This window comes from Ahaetulla prasina, chromosome 2 (genome assembly GCF_028640845.1).
Source record: "Ahaetulla prasina isolate Xishuangbanna chromosome 2, ASM2864084v1, whole genome shotgun sequence".
Taxonomy (NCBI): Eukaryota; Metazoa; Chordata; class Lepidosauria; order Squamata; family Colubridae; genus Ahaetulla; species Ahaetulla prasina.
The window spans coordinates 70,803,198-70,822,116 of record NC_080540.1 but is presented as its reverse complement, the minus strand read 5'-3'; the positions used below and the strand labels follow the sequence as shown (position 1 = coordinate 70,822,116).

At 38.5% G+C, this 18,919-nt stretch overlaps 1 protein-coding gene across 1 annotated transcript in view; it reads left to right on the top strand.

The window, feature by feature from the left end:
• IARS1 (isoleucyl-tRNA synthetase 1) overlaps positions 1-18,919 on the top strand; it is an 86,332-nt gene that overhangs the window by 57,898 nt on the left and 9,515 nt on the right. Inside the window, exons 26-31 of the mRNA XM_058166436.1 lie at positions 7,267-7,441; positions 8,220-8,332; positions 10,931-11,026; positions 12,754-12,930; positions 15,103-15,214; positions 17,879-18,004. Of these exons, the coding sequence (XP_058022419.1) occupies positions 7,267-7,441; positions 8,220-8,332; positions 10,931-11,026; positions 12,754-12,930; positions 15,103-15,214; positions 17,879-18,004 (799 nt within the window). The remainder of the gene's footprint in view (positions 1-7,266; positions 7,442-8,219; positions 8,333-10,930; positions 11,027-12,753; positions 12,931-15,102; positions 15,215-17,878; positions 18,005-18,919) is intronic.

Sequence of the window (18,919 nt, the reverse complement as noted above, 5' to 3'; positions counted from 1 at the left end):
TCGTCATCTTCAGGCTTCAGCCGTGCTTCTGGGAGCAATGTGTGATCGCAGCTGTTTCTTCCTTTAACTGCTAGTGGGGTTTGAACTGATTGGGTGGGAGCTTGGCTGTGCTCTGATTGGATGGGGGTTTTCTGTGCTCTGATTGGCTGGGGTGTGTCCTGTGTTGGTGGGGGCTTGGTTGTGCTCAGTCTAATCTGTGCTGCAGGGGATTTGAGCTGGTGAGCTGCACTGCTGCTGTTTGGCTTCGTGTTCGTGGTCGCTACATCTTCGTAGTGGGTGTCAGTCTGCTGCATGTATGGATTGGAGGGGTTTGAAGTGGCTAATGTTGCAGCTGCGGTCTGGCTTCTGGTCCTTGGTCGTGCTTCCTGATCAGTGTGGGTTTGGGTGTGCTTTCTGGGTGGATGTGGGGTGGTGACATCCTGTGTGGACCTCGTGAGTGTGGGTCTGGTGTCATTCCTCGTGTTAGGGACACGTTTGTCAATAAGGGCAGGTTTCCAAATGGCTGGTTGGCGGGAGGGATCATCTCGATTGTTCATGCTGTGTGGGCGTTTTTCTATCTCGATGGCTTCTCTGATTATTCTGTTGTTAAAGTGTTCAGTTTTGGCGATAGTTCTGGTCTTTTTAAAGTCAATATCGTGTCCTGTGACTTTAAAGTGTTGGACCAGGGAAGAAGTTGGTTCCTCTTTTTTGAATGAGTTCTTGTGTTCTTCAATGCGTGCACTTATTCTTCTGTTGGTTTGTCCGATGTATGTGGTGGGGCAGGCGGTGCATGGGATTTCATATACTCCTTGATTTTCTAACTCAAAAAAAGAGGAACCAACTTCTTCCCTGGTCCAACACTTTAAAGTCACAGGACACGATATTGACTTTAAAAAGACCAGAACTATCGCCAAAACTGAACACTTTAACAACAGAATAATCAGAGAAGCCATCGAGATAGAAAAACGCCCACACAGCATGAACAAACGAGATGATACCTCCCGCCTACCAGCCATTTGGAAACCTGCCCTTATTGACAAACGTGTCCCTAACACGAGGAATGACACCAGACCCACACTCACGAGGTCCACACAGGATGTCACCACCACACATCCACCCAGAAAGCACACCCAAACCCACACTGATCAGGAAGCACGACCAAGGACCAGAAGCCAGACCGCAGCTGCAACATTAGCCACTTCAAACCCCTCCAATCCATACATGCAGCAGACTGACACCCACTACGAAGATGTAGCACGACCACGAACACGAAGCCAAACAGCAGCAGTGCAGCTCACCAGCTCAAATCCCCTGCAGCACAGATTAGACTGAGCACAACCAAGCCCCCACCAACACAGGACACACCCCAGCCAATCAGAGCACAGAAAACCCCATCCAATCAGAGCACAGCCAAGCTCCCACCCAATCAGTTCAAACCCCACTAGCAGTTAAAAGGAAGAAACAGCTGATCACACATTGCTCCCAGAAGCACGGTTGAAGCCTGAAGATGACGAATGAGACTTCACGAAACGTCGCCAAGACACTTCCAATTTTACACGGGAGAAAACCCGAACAACCAAAGACCTACATACAAACACCCGTGAAAACCTCAGAAAACAAATATTGCACCTCTACGGGGAGGAAATCCACCATCTGACCAGGACCTATGAAAAACTAGAAGTCCAAAGAGCTTCCATTTTATGTGACCTCGCATTCCTACGAAACTGCCGAGATCAAAATTTAATCCCCAAATGCTTCCAATTGAAATTCCACTCCAACTCTGCAGCCACCAAACGATCCTAAAAAGAACAGAATTGGCCTTAATCAGAAATGAACTTCACACAAAAGATTCCTCCTAGATCAAATCAACAAAGATCTCCTCACACTTCACCTCAAACTCAGCAACAAGATGCACCCGCACTTTGGGACAAATCCAAACAACTTGCCGCCTGAGAGTCAAACACAGACCACCCTCAAGACAGACACACACACCAACAAACTCAAGACTACAAGAACGCCAGAAACAAACCCTCCACCCTCACAGCAACACATGAAACAAACAGTGCATAACATCTCAGATAGGATCCTCACCAAAGCTGAAACCGATGTCCTTTCCAAAGGATTCAACTTTGCAGTCACTCCCAAATACATCCCCACTGAGACCATTATATGGAGTTGAAACCAGCCTGACCAAAATCAACCCCGATGACGCTAACAAAATCAGACTCAAATCACCAACATCCTCTGCAGCAGCAAGCCACCCAAAAGCAACTTACCCAAAGAGGAACAGACAGCACTACTTAACCTGAAAAAGATACCAGCATAATAATCCTACCAGCAGACAAGGGCAACGCCACGGTGGTTATGAACACATCTGACTACCAAACCAAATTAACCAACCTACTCCAAGACCCTGCATACAAGCCCCTAAAACAGACCCCACCACCTACCTAGAAAACCACTAGATCCAAAATAAAAGCCTCCCCATCAGCGAAGAAATCCAACAAAGAATCATTCCCAGAGAGAAATCATCCAGATGCCCTAAGCTCACGGCCTCCCAAGATACACAAAGAAGGAACCCCACTCAGACCCATAGTCAGCTCCATAGGCTCACCTCTACAAAACCTAGCCAAATTTCTCGCCAAACAACTACAGCCCTATGCAGAATCCATCGCCACACGTAAAAACTCATTCCAGTTCATAGAGATCATAAAGAAACAAAACTTACAGCCCAGCGACCTACTCGTGAGCTTTGATGTCATATCCTCTTCACCCAAGTGCCAATCAAAGAAGCCTTGACAGCTATCCAAAACAAATATAACCCGCCCAAGCACATACTAGATATGAGCAACCGCTGCCTATCCAACACATACTTCCTCAATAACGGGGAAAAATACATACAAATAGAAGGCGCACCCATGGAGTCACCCCTCTCACCTGGTACTGCCAACCTATACATGGAACACTTTGAAACCCAAGCACTAGAAAAATCTGATCACAAACCCAAACTCTGGCTCAGATACGTAGACGACACCTTCATAATCTGGCCACACGGGAAAGAAAACTTGAAAACTTCCTCACACACCTCAATAGCCTACACCCCAAAATACAGTTCACCATGGAAACAGAAGTTAACAACCAACTTACCTTCCTAGATGTCTTAGTCTACAAGAAACCCAATGGCTCCCTAGGACACACCATCTACCAGAAGAAAACACACACAAACCGCTATCTGCATGCACTCTCACACCACCACCCAGCACAGATCAACTCCGTAGCCAAGACACTCATCTCTAGAACAATATGCGGAGTTGAAACCAGCCTGACCAAAATCAACCCCGATGACGCTAACAAAATCAGACTCAAATCACCAACATCCTCTGCAGCAGCAAGCCACCCAAAAGCAACTTACCCAAAGAGGAACAGACAGCACTACTTAACCTGAAAAAAGACACCAGCATAATAATCCTACCAGCAGACAAGGGCAACGCCACCGTGGTTATGAACACATCTGAATACCAAACCAAATTAACCAACCTACTCCAAGACCCTGCATACAAGCCCCTAAAAACAGGCCCCACCACCTACCTAGAAAAAAACCACTAAATCCAAAATAAAAGCCTCCCCCATCAGCGAAGAAATCCAACAAAGAATCATTCCCAGAGAGAAATCATCCAGATGCCCTAAGCTCACGGCCTCCCAAGATACACAAAGAAGGAACCCCACTCAGACCCATAGTCAGCTCCATAGGCTCACCTCTACAAAACCTAGCCAAATTTCTCGCCAAACAACTACAACCCTATGCAGAATCCATCACCTCACACGTAAAAAACTCATTCCAGTTCATAGAGATCATAAAGAAACAAAACTTACAGCCCAGCGACCTACTCGTGAGCTTTGATGTCATATCCTCTTCACCCAAGTGCCAATCAAAGAAGCCTTGACAGCTATCCAAAACAAATATAACCCCCAAGCACATACTAGATCTGACCAACCACTGCCTATCCAACACATACTTCATCTATAACGGACAAAAATACAAACAAATAGAAGGCGCACCCATGGGATCACCCTCTCACCTGTCATTCCCAACCTCTACATGGATCACTTTGACACCCAAGGACTAGAACAATCTGATCACAAACCCAAACTCTGGGTCAGATACGTAGACGACACCTTCATAATCTGGCCACACGGAAAGAAAACTTGAAAACTTCCTCACACACCTCAATAGCCTACACCCCAAAATACAGTTCACCATGGAAACAGAAGTTAACAACCAACTTCCCTTCCTAGATGTCTTAGTCTACAAGAAACCCAATGGCTCCCTAGGACACACCATCTACCAGAAGAAAACACACACAAACCGCTATCTGCATGCACTCTCACACCACCACCCAGCACAGATCAACTCAGAGCCAAGACACTCATCTCTAGAACAAAATGCTTAGCTGACGAACAACACCTAGAAACCGAACTACACACTCTCACAAACGTACTAACATCCAATGGATTCCAGAGAAATAAGATTACCAAACTAATCCAAAAAGAACCCCCCACTAAAACCCAAGACAGAGAGCAAGAAAATGGCACAGCCCTCCTCCCATATATAAAAGGCACCACAGACAGAATCAGCAAGATCCTCCACAAACATAACATCAAGACAGCATTCTGCACAAACCAAAAATATCCACCATCCTAAGAAACCCCAAAGACAAAATTGAGTTAGAAAATCAAGGAGTATATGAAATCCCATGCACCGCCTGCCCCACCACATACATTGGACAAACCAACAGAAGAATAAGTGCACGATTGAAGAACACAAGAACTCATTCAAAAAGAGGAACTAACTTCTTCCCTGGTCCAACACTTTAAAGTCACAGGACACGATATTGACTTTAAAAAGACCAGAACTATCGCCAAAACTGAACACTTTAACAACAGAATAATCAGAGAAGCCATCGAGATAGAAAAACGCCCACACAGCATGAACAAACGAGATGATACCTCCGCCTACCAGCCATTTGAAACCTGCCCTTATTGACAAACGTGTCCCTAACACGAGGAATGACACCAGACCCACACTCACGAGGTCCACACAGGATGTCACCACCACACATCCACCCAGAAAGCACACCCAAACCCACACTGATCAGGAAGCACGACCAAGGACCAGAAGCCAGACCGCAGCTGCAACATTAGCCACTTCAAACCCTCCAATCCATACATGCAGCAGACTGACACCCACTACGAAGATGTAGCACCACCACGAACACGAAGCCAAACAGCAGCAGTGCAGCTCACCAGCTCAAATCCCCTGCAGCACAGATTAGACTGAGCACAACCAAGCCCCCACCAACACAGGACACACCCCAGCCAATCAGAGCACAGAAAACCCCATCCAATCAGAGCACAGCCAAGCTCCCACCCAATCAGTTCAAACCCCACTAGCAGTTAAAAGGAAGAAACAGCTGCGATCACACATTGCTCCCAGAAGCACGGTTGAAGCCTGAAGATGATGAATGAGACTTCGTCAAACGTCGCCAAGACACTTCCAATTTTACACGGAGAAAACCCGAATAACCAAAGACATATATATATATATATATATATATATATATATATATATATATATATATATATATATATATATATATATATATATATATATATATATATATATATATATATATAACAAATATATATATTTGTTTTCTGAGGTTTTTAAATGGGTGTTTGTATGTGGGTCTTTGGTTATTCGGGTTTTCTCACGAAATTGATGCCAAGACACTTCCAATAACCAAAGACATATATATATATATATATATATATATATATATATATATATATATATATATATATATATGTCTTTGGTTATTCGAGTTTTCTCCCGCGTAAAATTGGAAGTGTCTTGGCGACGTTTTGACGAAGTCTCATTCGTCATCTTCAGGCTTCAGCTTCGTGCTTCTGGGAGCAATGTGTGATCGCAGCTGTTATATATACTATATATAGTTAGTCCTCAACTTAACAAAAGTTCGCTTAGCGAACGTTCGAAGTTACAACAGCATTGAAAAAAGTGACCATTTTTCACACTAATGACCCAGCTTCCCCATGGTCATGTGATTTACATTAGGATGCTTGGTAGCTGGTTCATATTTATGATGGTTGCAGTGTCCGGGGTCATGTAATCACCTTTTGTGACCTTCTGAGCAAAGTCAGCGGGCAAGCCAGATTCACTTAATAACTGTGTTAATAGTTTAACAATTGCAGTGATTCACTTAACAACGGTGGCAAAAAAAGTCATGTGGCAAAAGCAGCTGCACTATTTTAGCATAAGTATACTAGAACAACTTTGGGATGTAAAATAGGAAATGCAGTATATTTCACAAACAGCTCCATTTGTAGTAAATAGTGTTATCAAATCCGTTTCACTAGGCTGAATTAAATTATCTCATAATATTGTACTGTATATAAACATATATATTTGATTACAGTTTAGTTGCAGAAGACTTACCGTATATACTCGAGTATAAGCCGAGTTTTTCAGCACATTTTTTGTGCTGAAAAACGTCCCCTCGGCTTATACTCGGGTCTATACGGCTTATACTCGAGTTTTGTTTTTTTTAAAGCCCCTCGGCTTATACTCGAGTATATACGGCTTATACTCGAGTCTTATTTCCCCTTTTTTTCACATTTTACCGGACGGAAGCCCTGCCGGTGCAGTGAGAGGGCGGGGCGGGGGAGCCGCCAGCCTTCTCAGCTGAGGGAGGGAGGGTTTCCCCAACCGGTAGGTGCCTCATTTCCCACCCTCGGCTTATACTCGAGTCCCCAGTTTACCCCAGTTTTTGGGGTAAAATTGGGGACCTCGGCTTATACTCGGATCGGCTTATATTCGAGTATATACGGTAGTTATTAAAGGAACTAATTACTTTCTACATAATCATTGCCTTTCCAAAGTGACTAAAGACTGTACAACCTGAAAAAGGGAGACCTAGTCTAACAGAGAGATGTCTAGTACAAGCAAAGTTTAATTCCAGAATTAAACTGGAAGTAGGTATACATCAGAATGTTTGATTAATATTTTGGTAAAAGTTTTTCTTGTATAGAATAGGTGGAGACTCCCTTTCTTTTCTTAAATATAATCACACAGGATTAGAATTATGCCCAGACAGTTACTTGATATTCTTGTCTATACAACATTTGTTACAATTTGAAAATCATAATAACATATTTTTCTTTGTTCTTTTTATATCCTTGGGGGGTATGTCTATGTTATTAAATATGAAGGAACTTAATGTCCGCAAAGTGACTTTATCAACTGATAAGGATAAATACGGAATCCGTTTGAGAGCAGAACCTGATCATATGGTGCTTGGGAAGCGACTTAAAGGTGCCTTTAAATCTGTAATGGCTGCTATTAAAGAATTGCCAAGTGAGCTGTTGGAAGAATTTCAGAAGACAGGTTGGTAACCATTCAGCATTGTTCTAAAACTCTGATATGCTTGGATTGCAAACCAGTTGTTGTTTTTTCATTAAACTAAACATACCTAATTCCTGCAACCATTCTTACAATAAGCATAAACCTCATGTTCTGGATTTTAGCATTAATGTTATTAATTTTCCAGTACAGGCAGTCCTTGATAGAACCTGAATCTGAAGTTCTAACAGTCCAACTTCCTCTGTGGTCATATGACTGAACTTCAGACGCTCTGCAACACGGCCTCATTTACAGCATTTGCAATATCCTGCAGTCACATGACCACATTGTAAACTGTGCCAAAACTTTGACTTGTGGTTTTTGGCAGAATTACACCCATAGTGAGCCACTGCTTTGCTTTATGACTGCAGTGTTCACTTTACAACCACCATGTTCACTTTATGACTGCTGTGATTTTACGACTGTCTCTTTTGCGTAATAATCACTGCAAAAAAAGCCAAATTGGCCAGCACTTGATTGACCCATTTTACAACTGTCCTGACATAGACCGTAACGTGCAGCCTCCATTAGCATCATCATTTGTCAAAGACTACCTATTTCCTGAATGATACTTGTCTAATGCTAAATAAACCAAAGTATTTGGATGAAAAAAAATGAAAAATTTAATAGAGGATAAGTATAAAATCATATTGATACGTATGTTTATCTTTCAAATAAAAGGGAGAATAATTAAAGATTATTTTGAAATTGAATGATCATGTTTTAACATACCATACAGAATTCTCTTATTTAAATGAATTAGGCACAATTGTTGTGGAAGGGCATGAATTGCATGAGGAAGATCTCCGTCTGATGTACACCTTTGACCAGACTGTAGGCGGATATGGCCAGTTTGAAGCACATTCTGATTCTCAGGTATTGAATACAAAAAGTGGGTTTTGTTAAAGTCATTTTGTTAAGTCTACTTCTTGCAAATTATTGTCTCTTACATTACAGTGTAAAACTCATTCTTGAATACTTGACTTAAGATAACAGCAAGAAAAAGTTTTGCACTTTTTAAAGTTAATGTAGCACTTAAAATAGGGAAGCAGGCAACTTTCCTACCACATAGTATGGGTTCTTAATTTTATTTATTTTTTAGAAAATGTATAAAATTTATATAGCTGCCTACTCACTCACAGACGAGCAGGCTGCTATATAAGACTCTAGGCGGCTTACAAACAATAAAAACACAGTGGACAAAAGATGGGGGGGGGAGACCCCCTCCCAGTGACAGCACATGGTTAAATGATAATAGTGTTATTTTAATAGCAATTGCAGGAACATAAAATGGAGGCTCATAAGGTGAAGAGGAAGAGTAATGACTAAAATAAGAAAAACATTAACAATATGATGCGGGAGGGTGTGAAATTCCTTTCTGTAGTCTGTACAGATACAGTAAGTGTCCTGGTCCGTAACCATGAGGCCTGCAATCTCTGCAGTTTTATTAGTCTTATACTATTGCAGCCCATGTAGTAAAAAGAGATGCCCCTGTGGCAAATGTGATCTGTACTGCTCCATCAGATAAAACAGATGCTACTATAGTGATATAATAAGGTCAAAATAATGAAATTAAAAGCACAAATGGTTATTTTTTAAAATTTTATTTTAAGTAAAATAAGCACTTTTATTTGATTAAAAAAAACACAAGTCATCACCATTCCAACTTTTAAAAGTGAAATATGAAGCATCTGGAAAAAAGAAAATATAGCTTGACCTCAAAGAGAGGTCAATCTATTAAATCTATTAACTAATAGACTTAAACTTAATGTCAACCGCTTTAATCTAGATTGCAGAAAATATGACTTCTGTAACAGAATCATCAGTGCTTGGAATACTTTACCTGACTCTGTGGTCTCTTCCCATAATCCTAAAAGTTTTATCCAAAAACTTTCTACTATTGACCTCACCCCATTCCTAAGAGGATCATAAGGGGCGTGCATAAGCGCACAAACATGCCTACCGTTCCTGTCCTATTGTTTTTTCTTTTCTTCTTCCTATATATATGCTTATACCTCCTTATTTTATTTATTTATTTATTTATTTATTTGATTTTTATACCGCCCTTCTCCCGAAGGACTCAGGCGGTGTACAGGCAAGATAAAACCAGCAATACAATATACAGGTTAAAATACAATTTAAAAACTTATTTAAATTAGCCTGAGGATTAAAATTTACCATGCACTAAAAACCCCGTTTAAAAATTAATAAATTTAACATTAAAATTCCAATTTAAGCCAGCCCCGCGCGGATAAAGAGATGTGTCTTCAGTTCGCGACGGAATGTCCGAAGATCAGGTATTTGGCGTAAACCCGGGGGAAGCTTGTTCCAGAGTGTGGGAGCCCCCACAGAGAAGGCCCTTCCCCTGGGGGCCGCCCGCCGGCATTGTTTGGCGGACGGCACCCTGAGAAGTCCCTCTCTATGGGAGCGTACGGGTCGGTGGGAGGCGTGTGGTAACAGCAGGCGGTCCCGTAAGTACCCAGGTCCTAAGCCATGGAGCGCTTTAAAGGTCGTAACCAACACCTTAAAGTGCACTCGGAAGGCCACAGGCAGCCAGTGCAGTCTGCGCAGGAGCGGTGTTACATGGGAGCTACGCGTAGCTCCCTCTATCACCCGCGCAGCTGCATTCTGGACTAACTGCAGCCTCCAAGCGCACTTCAAGGGGAGCCCCATGTAGAGAGCATTACAGTAATCCAAGTAATCCAAGCAATCCTTATATTTACTCATATATGTGTTTATATACTATATAATCTTTTTGTATGATACCTACATATATTGTTGTGACAAAATAAATAAATAAAATAAATAAATAAAATAAGATATCAAATGGGCTTCCTTGATGGGCATTTGGTGAATATAATCTTACAAATGAATTCTCTGCCTTAAATAATCTACCTAACTTCATTTGGCAAAGGCATCAGAAAATGATTTTGGAAGAGTACATTATAGAAGTATGCATTTGGGTCAGGGACGGAGGGGCACATTTTTAAGGCTTTGCCTTTGATTACATGTTGGCCACTCCAAGATATAAGTAGAAAATGTTTTAGATACTCTGTTCTTGACACTACCATCATTTTCGGGAACACAGTGGAAACTGCTATAATCAATGAAACACTGGCATAATATGATCCTTTTAACTAGGCCAAACTTGATATATAGCTATATTTTAACCCAAAAGAGAAGGGAATCTTTGAAATTTTAGAAACATTTCAAAGATACCACAAGATACTGAATATGAGTCTAATTAGGTGTACGCAAAACTAGCCCTTTTCCCTTGGAACTGCATCCACCTAGGCATTTTCCAAAAGTGAAAGGAGAAGATTTTGCTGGAGTAGGCCTTTTAAAAAGCAGTGGAGAATAAATAATGAACAAGTAACTATGGTTTATAATTAGCTTGAATTTATTAAAATTCAATTCTTTTAATGATGTAATTGTTAAGGTTTGTTCATTTTTTTTTGCTGTTTTTATCATCAGGTTTTAGTCCTCCTAGATGTTACTCCTGATCAGTCTATGGTTGATGAAGGTGTTGCACGGGAAGTAATAAATCGCATTCAAAAACTTCGAAAGAAGGTAAGTAAATCTGGGGACGATAACAAATAAAGAAATTTCTCCTAAAAATGTATCTGGGGTCATATTTCTTGATTCTTTTCATTGTTAGTAAAACAATATTCAAACTAACCCTAATCTCCAAATATATATCTTAGAAGGGACACTTAGGTTATGGAACCCCACTTTCTGCTTTGTGCAGAGATCCTTATTACAACATCTCTGTCTAGTCTCTGCTAAAACTCATCCAGTGTTCCCACCACCCTCTTCTCTGGCTAACTGGTTCCATTGTTACACTTCTCTTACTTCTAGGAAGCTTTTCTAACATTCAAACGGATTCTGCCTTCTCATATCTTAAATTCCTTATCCTTTATTCAGCATTCTGAGATCATGGAGAACAGGTCTAGATCATGCCCATCTGGTTTTGTTTCAAGTCCTTCAAAAATGCTATCAAATTCTCCTTATTTTTCCTCAGGTTAACATTCCCACTTCAGTGTTTCTTTAGATGATCTAGTTCCTAATTGGTCTTTTCTGAATTGATCCAGTTTGCCTGAATCTTCCTCTTGACAAGGTTCCTCAAATTTAGACAATATTGTTAGTGACGGCCAATCAGTATACAATAAATGGCACTGTTAGTTTTCATGCTTTGGATGTTCTACTGATATGAAAACTTGGTAATTCGCAAAAATACCCAAAGCCTGAGTATTCTGAAAAAAAGCAATGTTTTTATTGTTTTCTTCCTCTTGTCTCTTGGGACATTAGTCCTCCTCTAGAGCAAATTTGGCCCCTTTGGCCTTTAGTAAAGCCTTAAAGTCTTGGCCCAAAGGTGCTTTTTTTTTCAAGAGTCAACTGAACTTTAGACTTTTTGTTTATTTAAAGAATATTACCTAAAATAATTTGGGCCAGATAGCCTGCTGTGCTGATTAATATTGCTTATGGTCAAGCCAGCCACCATGAAATTAATTGGGAAGTAAAAGGAGCATTAAGCAAGAAAATATTTCCTTAAACTTCACAAGCCTGCTTATTGCTTATCTTACGTGATAATGACCATGCATTTTGCTTATTTCCTTGTAAAAACATATATAACTATTGTTAAACCAGCTGTAATCCTGAAAGAAATCAAATCATTGTGCCCATTATAACAACAGAAATCTGTGGAAGGAGAGAAGTCAATACTTTAAATATCAAAATAATGTGTTTAAGGGAAATATCTTTGTGCTTGATGGGGTTGGAGTGCATCATGGAGAACAGATGGCAATAAAAGGAGAGAATAGAACAGAGGAGAAAAATTGAACATGACACAGGTAATTGTGCATGAAGGTGACTTCTCTCATTGTTTTAAGATGACAGCTCTATAAATAAAAGTAACCTCTACACACAAAGTAAGTATAGCACTCCCAAATAACTTTCATTAATTTTGTTAGTACTTGAATCTGAACTTTGTGTACTAACCATAAATTCATGAAATGCTTTTTCCCATGAAGGCCAATGATACATGGCAAAACATTTATTTTCATTTTACCTAGCAAAGGACGAGTGAGTTATATGCATGGGGGATTAGAAAGAAAATTTGTGACAGTTTAGGCATTTAGATACTTTTCTTTGTAAATTACACCAATAGGCACAGTTTTGTTGCTTTTTGGAACTTTTAATACATTAATTTCTTCTGTTAATACTGACAGAGAATTTATTACAAAAATTGGCCATAAGGTAATAATTGATACTCACTAATGTTGCTCATTTTATTTCAGCGCAATCTGGTTCCTACAGATGAGATTACAGTATATTATCAGGCATTTCCAGAAGGTGATTATCTTGATACTGTTATTAAGGAACATACAGATTTTATTTTTGCCACAATAAAAGCTGCCTTGAAGCCATATCCAGTGTCCCCCTTGGAGGAAGTGCTTATTCAAGAAAAAACTCAGGTAAATTCAAATATACCCTTTACAGAATATTCACCTTCACTGTGATCTAAATATTGCACTACTCATATTTAATGTTTGTTGGACTAGACTATTCATATAGTATAGAAAGTTTTAAATTAAAAAAAGTCAATGAATCTGAATTCTTACAAAATTAAGTTACACGGCTACAGTTTGTACAGTTGTAGAAATTTGCTTTAAAAGAATTTGAGACATATATAATAACTAATAATATTTGCAACATAAAGATTGCATGTTTAATCAAGTGTATTCCCATGTAAATTTTAGTTTTAAACCTTGACATGCTGGTCTTACATGAATTCAGATTTTTCTGAATGTCTTCATTTTAGTACATTTGGTGGTGTTATGTTGTACATGCAACATAACAGCAATTAGATTTGCAAGGCATACATGTAATAATTCTCATGACAAATTTAGATTCATCCAAATCTAAATTCAATCTAAACAATAAGTAGAAGATATATTACAAAATCATCAAAAGATAAATAATTCAATAATAGTTTCTTGGCCCTTCCCCATACTGGATTTAAACAGTTTGCACATTTTTGAATAAGCCTATCAGGAAATTGGCTGACTTTTAAAATAGGATTTGACAACCATTTCTAAAGTTGTTGTTGATAGTTTTTTATGTCCAGTTCCAGAATAACTTGAGGAACCAGATTATGAAAAGAAAATATGTAGTTAAAATGAGGAGACATTGAAATTTGTTGATGTACCTTTTCATGAATATGAATAAGATTATAGAGTTATTATGTATATAGTTTAAGACCGAATAGCAGATAAATAAAAAAAATTGCAACATACAAATAAGCTAGACACTAATTTACATTTAAGTGGGAACGAGACTGCTTCTAATGATAGATATTTTACCGCTGTCTGTGAATAAGATTTACATTCATTTTATAGGGAATATTAATGTTTGGTATAGTAATACATTCTATATTAATTTAATAGTTTAGATATAGATAGTTGACCAAAAAGAGATAAACAAGTTCTTTAGTCAAAAGTTAACTTTAATATTTTGATTATTATAAAATTATTATTATTATAAAATTTATCTGCTGCCCATCTCGCAGTTTGAAGCAACTGTGAGTGCTTTGATAAACTTCTACTTTATCAAAGTAGTCATAACCATGACTGCTTTCTAGAAAAAAAATGATATAGCAGAAGATGAGTGTTATATCTGAATTTCTGTCATGTTCCCCCCAACCCCCCGGCTAGTTTTGTTACTGGGAAATCGTAAGACAAGTATTTGCTGACTGGTAACCTTCCACTTAGTCATTAACATTAATTTTTGTTAACATTAACATTAGTTTTTGCCAGTGGCCATAAGAACAATTAACGGTTAAGAGTAAATAACAAGGCGCTATGTTAACATCATCTTAGTTTTTCATTTAATATATTATTACTTGTTGTTTTTCCTTTCCTATAGCCACTATTTGGGATATTGTTTGTCAGCTTTCAGGTGGTTGATGGTTGAAACAATTGCCCGTTGGGGCTTATAATGGCAGGGACAAAAGGAAATTGCATTGTATTTGAAAAACATGTTATGCTTTAGTTAACTGAATCATAATTTACTGAATTAACCCTTGTCTGCATTCACGCAACATACTGAGCACTATGAAACCACACCAAGACAGCATCTTGAATGAGAAACCAGGCAACTACATTTTAGCCTGTACACTGATTCATAATTTTAAGTCATACAGTTACCAACTTGTAAAAATCTGATTGAGGCTAGTGATATTTAAAAGAATATAACAATTAAAGTAGAATAGCTGGGGCTATACCAGGGAAAAAAGGAAGCCAAACATTTCCATAACATAATAGTAGATACCCAAACATCCTTGCCTGATCCTGAGCAAAGTGCCTGTGTTGTGAAATCTGTCCTCTTATCTGAAAGTGCACTTGATATTTGTGCTACGTTTCTAGTTTGAATGCTGGTTTAGAAGGTACAAATTATGTGTTTTTAATATGCTAGATACTAGTTCTAGTGAAGCACTCTGCCCTGTTATTTTTATGAGATGATAATATCCATCTATTGCCACTGCAGTTCCTGGGAGTATTTCCAATTGTAACAGCTTGGAGGGGAAAAGTGTGCGTAGGTCTTGTTTTAGAAGAATAATTTTAAAAATGTAACTGCTGTTTGTTTAGCTGAAGGGATCAGAACTGGAAATTACAATAGCCAAAGGAGCTGTACATCACTGTACTGAGCCAGCATGTGCTTATGTCACTCTGAACATCTGCATTAATGGTAAAGAACAAGGTACGTCTGTATTAATCTACTTTTTAATTTGTCATTCTCTCCTTTTAACCACTGTAGCAAAACATGACGGAGGCTATGCTGGTGTAGCTAGAACTATTTGTACTACTTGTAAAATTGCTAACTAAAAATGAATGAAGCTAGTAGTTAAACGTGATGGTGAAAAACATCGTATATGGTCTTTGTAGCACCAAGTTGATTTTGAAGAAACTTGAAAAAGTAAGCAGGATCAGACTCAGGATTTGCCTGGGAGATCATTAAGAAATCCCAGGTCTACATTACACTGGGAACTTAAACTCCCTGGAAAAAGGCAATGACAAACTACCTCTATACTATTAGAAAAAAAACCCTATGTGGTTATATTCAAGAAGTAATCATAAATAGAACTGCATTGTTTGAGTCTGTGGGAGAAATACTCAGTGGGTCTGTGTACACACGGGCATCAAACTCGGTCGCGTCATGTGACATTTTTTGCCTTTGCGGAGCAAGGGTGGGTGTGGCCTGCATGTGACGCATCCGGCCTTTGGGCCACCAGTTTGATACCCCTGGTATAACGGATTTCAATGAAAATTACATCATTCTCAATTCCGTATTTTTAGGAATTAGCCATGCAATATTTCACCTAGTATGGTTTACTTTAGAACTGACACTGACCTGGCATTGTTTCAACCATTTCTTTGGTTACTTGAAAGGAGGTTTATAGATCTTTGGAGCCTAATTTACACTTGAAATGTTTGAACTTTTTTTTTTAGGTTTACAAATGTATTTAAAATTTAAATTATTTGAATCGTTGCTGGTTCCGTATTATAAAATTTTAAAAATGGAGGGTTACTTTTTATTTTTGATTGATATAATTAAGGTGCAGCTACTTAACTAATTCAGAATAAGAGGAAAGAAATTGTGATCTTTGGTTAATATCGAGAATACATTTCAGTATAAATACAGTAAACTTGATAATAAAAGTGTGCATCATATTCACTTAAATCCAGAGTTGAATTGGTAGTTTAATTGTTTCAAAAAGCAACTAGAAGAACATATTTAAAGGAAGCTTACTCCCAACTCTTTTGCACCTTGCTTCAGTAATTCGAATGTTTACTAATAGGTTCCTCTATGCTTAATGTTCCTCAAAAAGTATGGAAAATAAATTAGAACAATTAGAAATTCCAACTCAGAAGACAAATGTGATTTGATAGGTGTTACTGAAACCTATTGGTATATTACTCAGATTGGCATGGAACACTGGACGGAGGAAACAAAAGATAGTTTCCAGAAGCTGTAGAAATTTTGAAGCTTAAGAGTTGAAGTTTACGAGAGATATACAAATTTCTTTCTGGTCTATTAAGATGAAATAAGGACACAACTGCTTATGGATTTTCCTTGGTGGTTATGGAGAGTTAAGGAAATTTCTGTTTCTTGAGCCTTGTGGGTTTGTGCCAATGTGCTCAGCCAAAGCAAATTGAGCTATTTTCTGAAATGCCAAATTCATAGAAATATAGAGTTGAAGGAGCTCATTAGGGAGAATTTGCTCAGGACAAAAATCAGATGAAGAGATCCATGACAGATCATTAGATAGATGACTAGCACTAGCACTGTTGATGTTATCTGGTTGGGTAACAAAATGTCTGCAAGTAACAACCAAGCTCAGAGAGCACCTGGGACTCCATAGATGACTTCCAGATTCTTTTAATCACCTCTACTGATGGCCTGTCCAACCACAGTCTTTTTTCCTGTAATAATAAATCTGATATTCTATATCGTGTATTCTGGAATGATGTAAAATAGATCCTCCTCCTCCTCCTCCTCCTCCTCCTCCTCCTCCTCCTCCTCCTCCTCCTCCTCCTCCTCCTCCTCTCCTCCTCCTCCTCCTCCTCCCTTTCATGTATATGATGAGTATCCTCTCTTCAAGGACAAATATTTGTTCAATTTTTCCACCTAACTTATTCTCGATTTCCTGAATCATTTTAAAAACATGATGCCCTAAACGATGCACCATATTATATAATTCATAATTAGAATGATGGCTAAATGGAATGGAATTTAGGGACCATACTTTTGTTGACACATCCTAAAATTTTAATTCCATTTTTTAAAGCTAGATCACGCTGCAATTATATTTTATTTGTCATGATCTACTATTCCAAGATCATTTTCAGGAGTGCTGTTTTGGGGTGAGGTCTTCCTGAATTTTTGTACTCGTGTGCCTTTGATTTCTGTTCCCTAAGTGAAAAAATTTGCATTTAACTATTTCTCTAATATAGTATAACTGTTTTGAATTTTATATTACCTTTTTTATGTTAACTGTCCTACCCAATTTTATTCCATCTGAAAATTTGATTACTATTACTTCAATAAATTTATTGGAAGAGTGCAGGATCAAGACCAAACATTGTAAAGCCCCCCTCAGTACCTCCTGCAATCCAGTGAGGAGTCATTAAAGAGCATTCTTTGGCTACAAGTTCCAAGCAGCCACCTAATTCTCATGGCTTCCTGCCCACATTAATTTACTTATTAATAAGAATATTATGAAGTATTTTATCAAATGCTATGATGGAATCAAAGGACCCCTCAAATAACTAAGAAGTTATATTGCTGCATACACCTATTGTTAACTGGTGAAGAAAACAAAATTTGATTATTAGCATTACCGATATATATTTCTCTCTCTAGATGGAATGGTGTTGCTGGAAAATCCAAAGGGAGACAATAAATTAGACTTCACCAAGCTTGTTAACACTATTGTGTGCATTTTTGGTCTTGAAAAAGCAAAAGTAGCCATTTATAGTGGAAAACAAGGTAAGTAGAATTTCAGAATGATAGATACCCTATCCTAAGTGTGCCTTTTTTTTAAAAAAATGTGAATAAGTTTGTTTTGTCTTGCTTTTTACCAAGTCTGGGGAAAAAATGTACACTCTTGAAATAGATTTACAAGCTTTAAAAAACCAATTATGCTACCTGTTTTCATGATAAATTTGGTATATATTAGATAGAATGCCTTTTAGAGTGCCATCTATGTGTTGCTTCTATCCAGAAAGAAGATGGCTTTGAATTTAAGACAGTTCCTCACCACAGAGGAAGATTAAACAGAAAAGCCTATTTTGCTTCCGTTTCTAGACACTGTGTCACTCTAAGAGAATTCTTTTTCCTTAAGAGTCAATTCATTTTAAAAGCACATTATTTTACAGTCAATACAGAAAATAATTTATGAGAGTATTTCAAATTTTGATAACATTGGAATGCTTATTTATTGCTATAATTTCCTCATTGCCTCTTGGAAAGATTTCACTTTCTACTGGTGACAAAGAACATTTTGTGTTGAGCCACTTCATTGATTTAATGTTGGCACTATTTTTTCTCTTCAAATCAATTGTTTTTCCCAGTAACTGCATCATCACATAGCAAATCAGATTGCCTCTGATGATAGACAAAGCATAAAATGAAAATAGTGCTTAGTTGTCTTATATAAACAAAGACTAAGTGTTTCTTTGGCTGCCAGCAGAGGTGGGTTTCAGCAGGTTCTGACCAGTTCTGGAGAACTGGTAGTGGAAATTTTGAGTAGTTCAGAGAACCGGTAGTAAAAATTCTGACTGGCCCCACCCCCATCTATTTCTGCCTCCCAAGTCCCGGCTGATCGGGAGGAAATGGGGATTTTTGCAGTATCCTTCCCCTGGATAGGATTGGGGTTGAAATGGGGTTGAAATGGAGATTTTA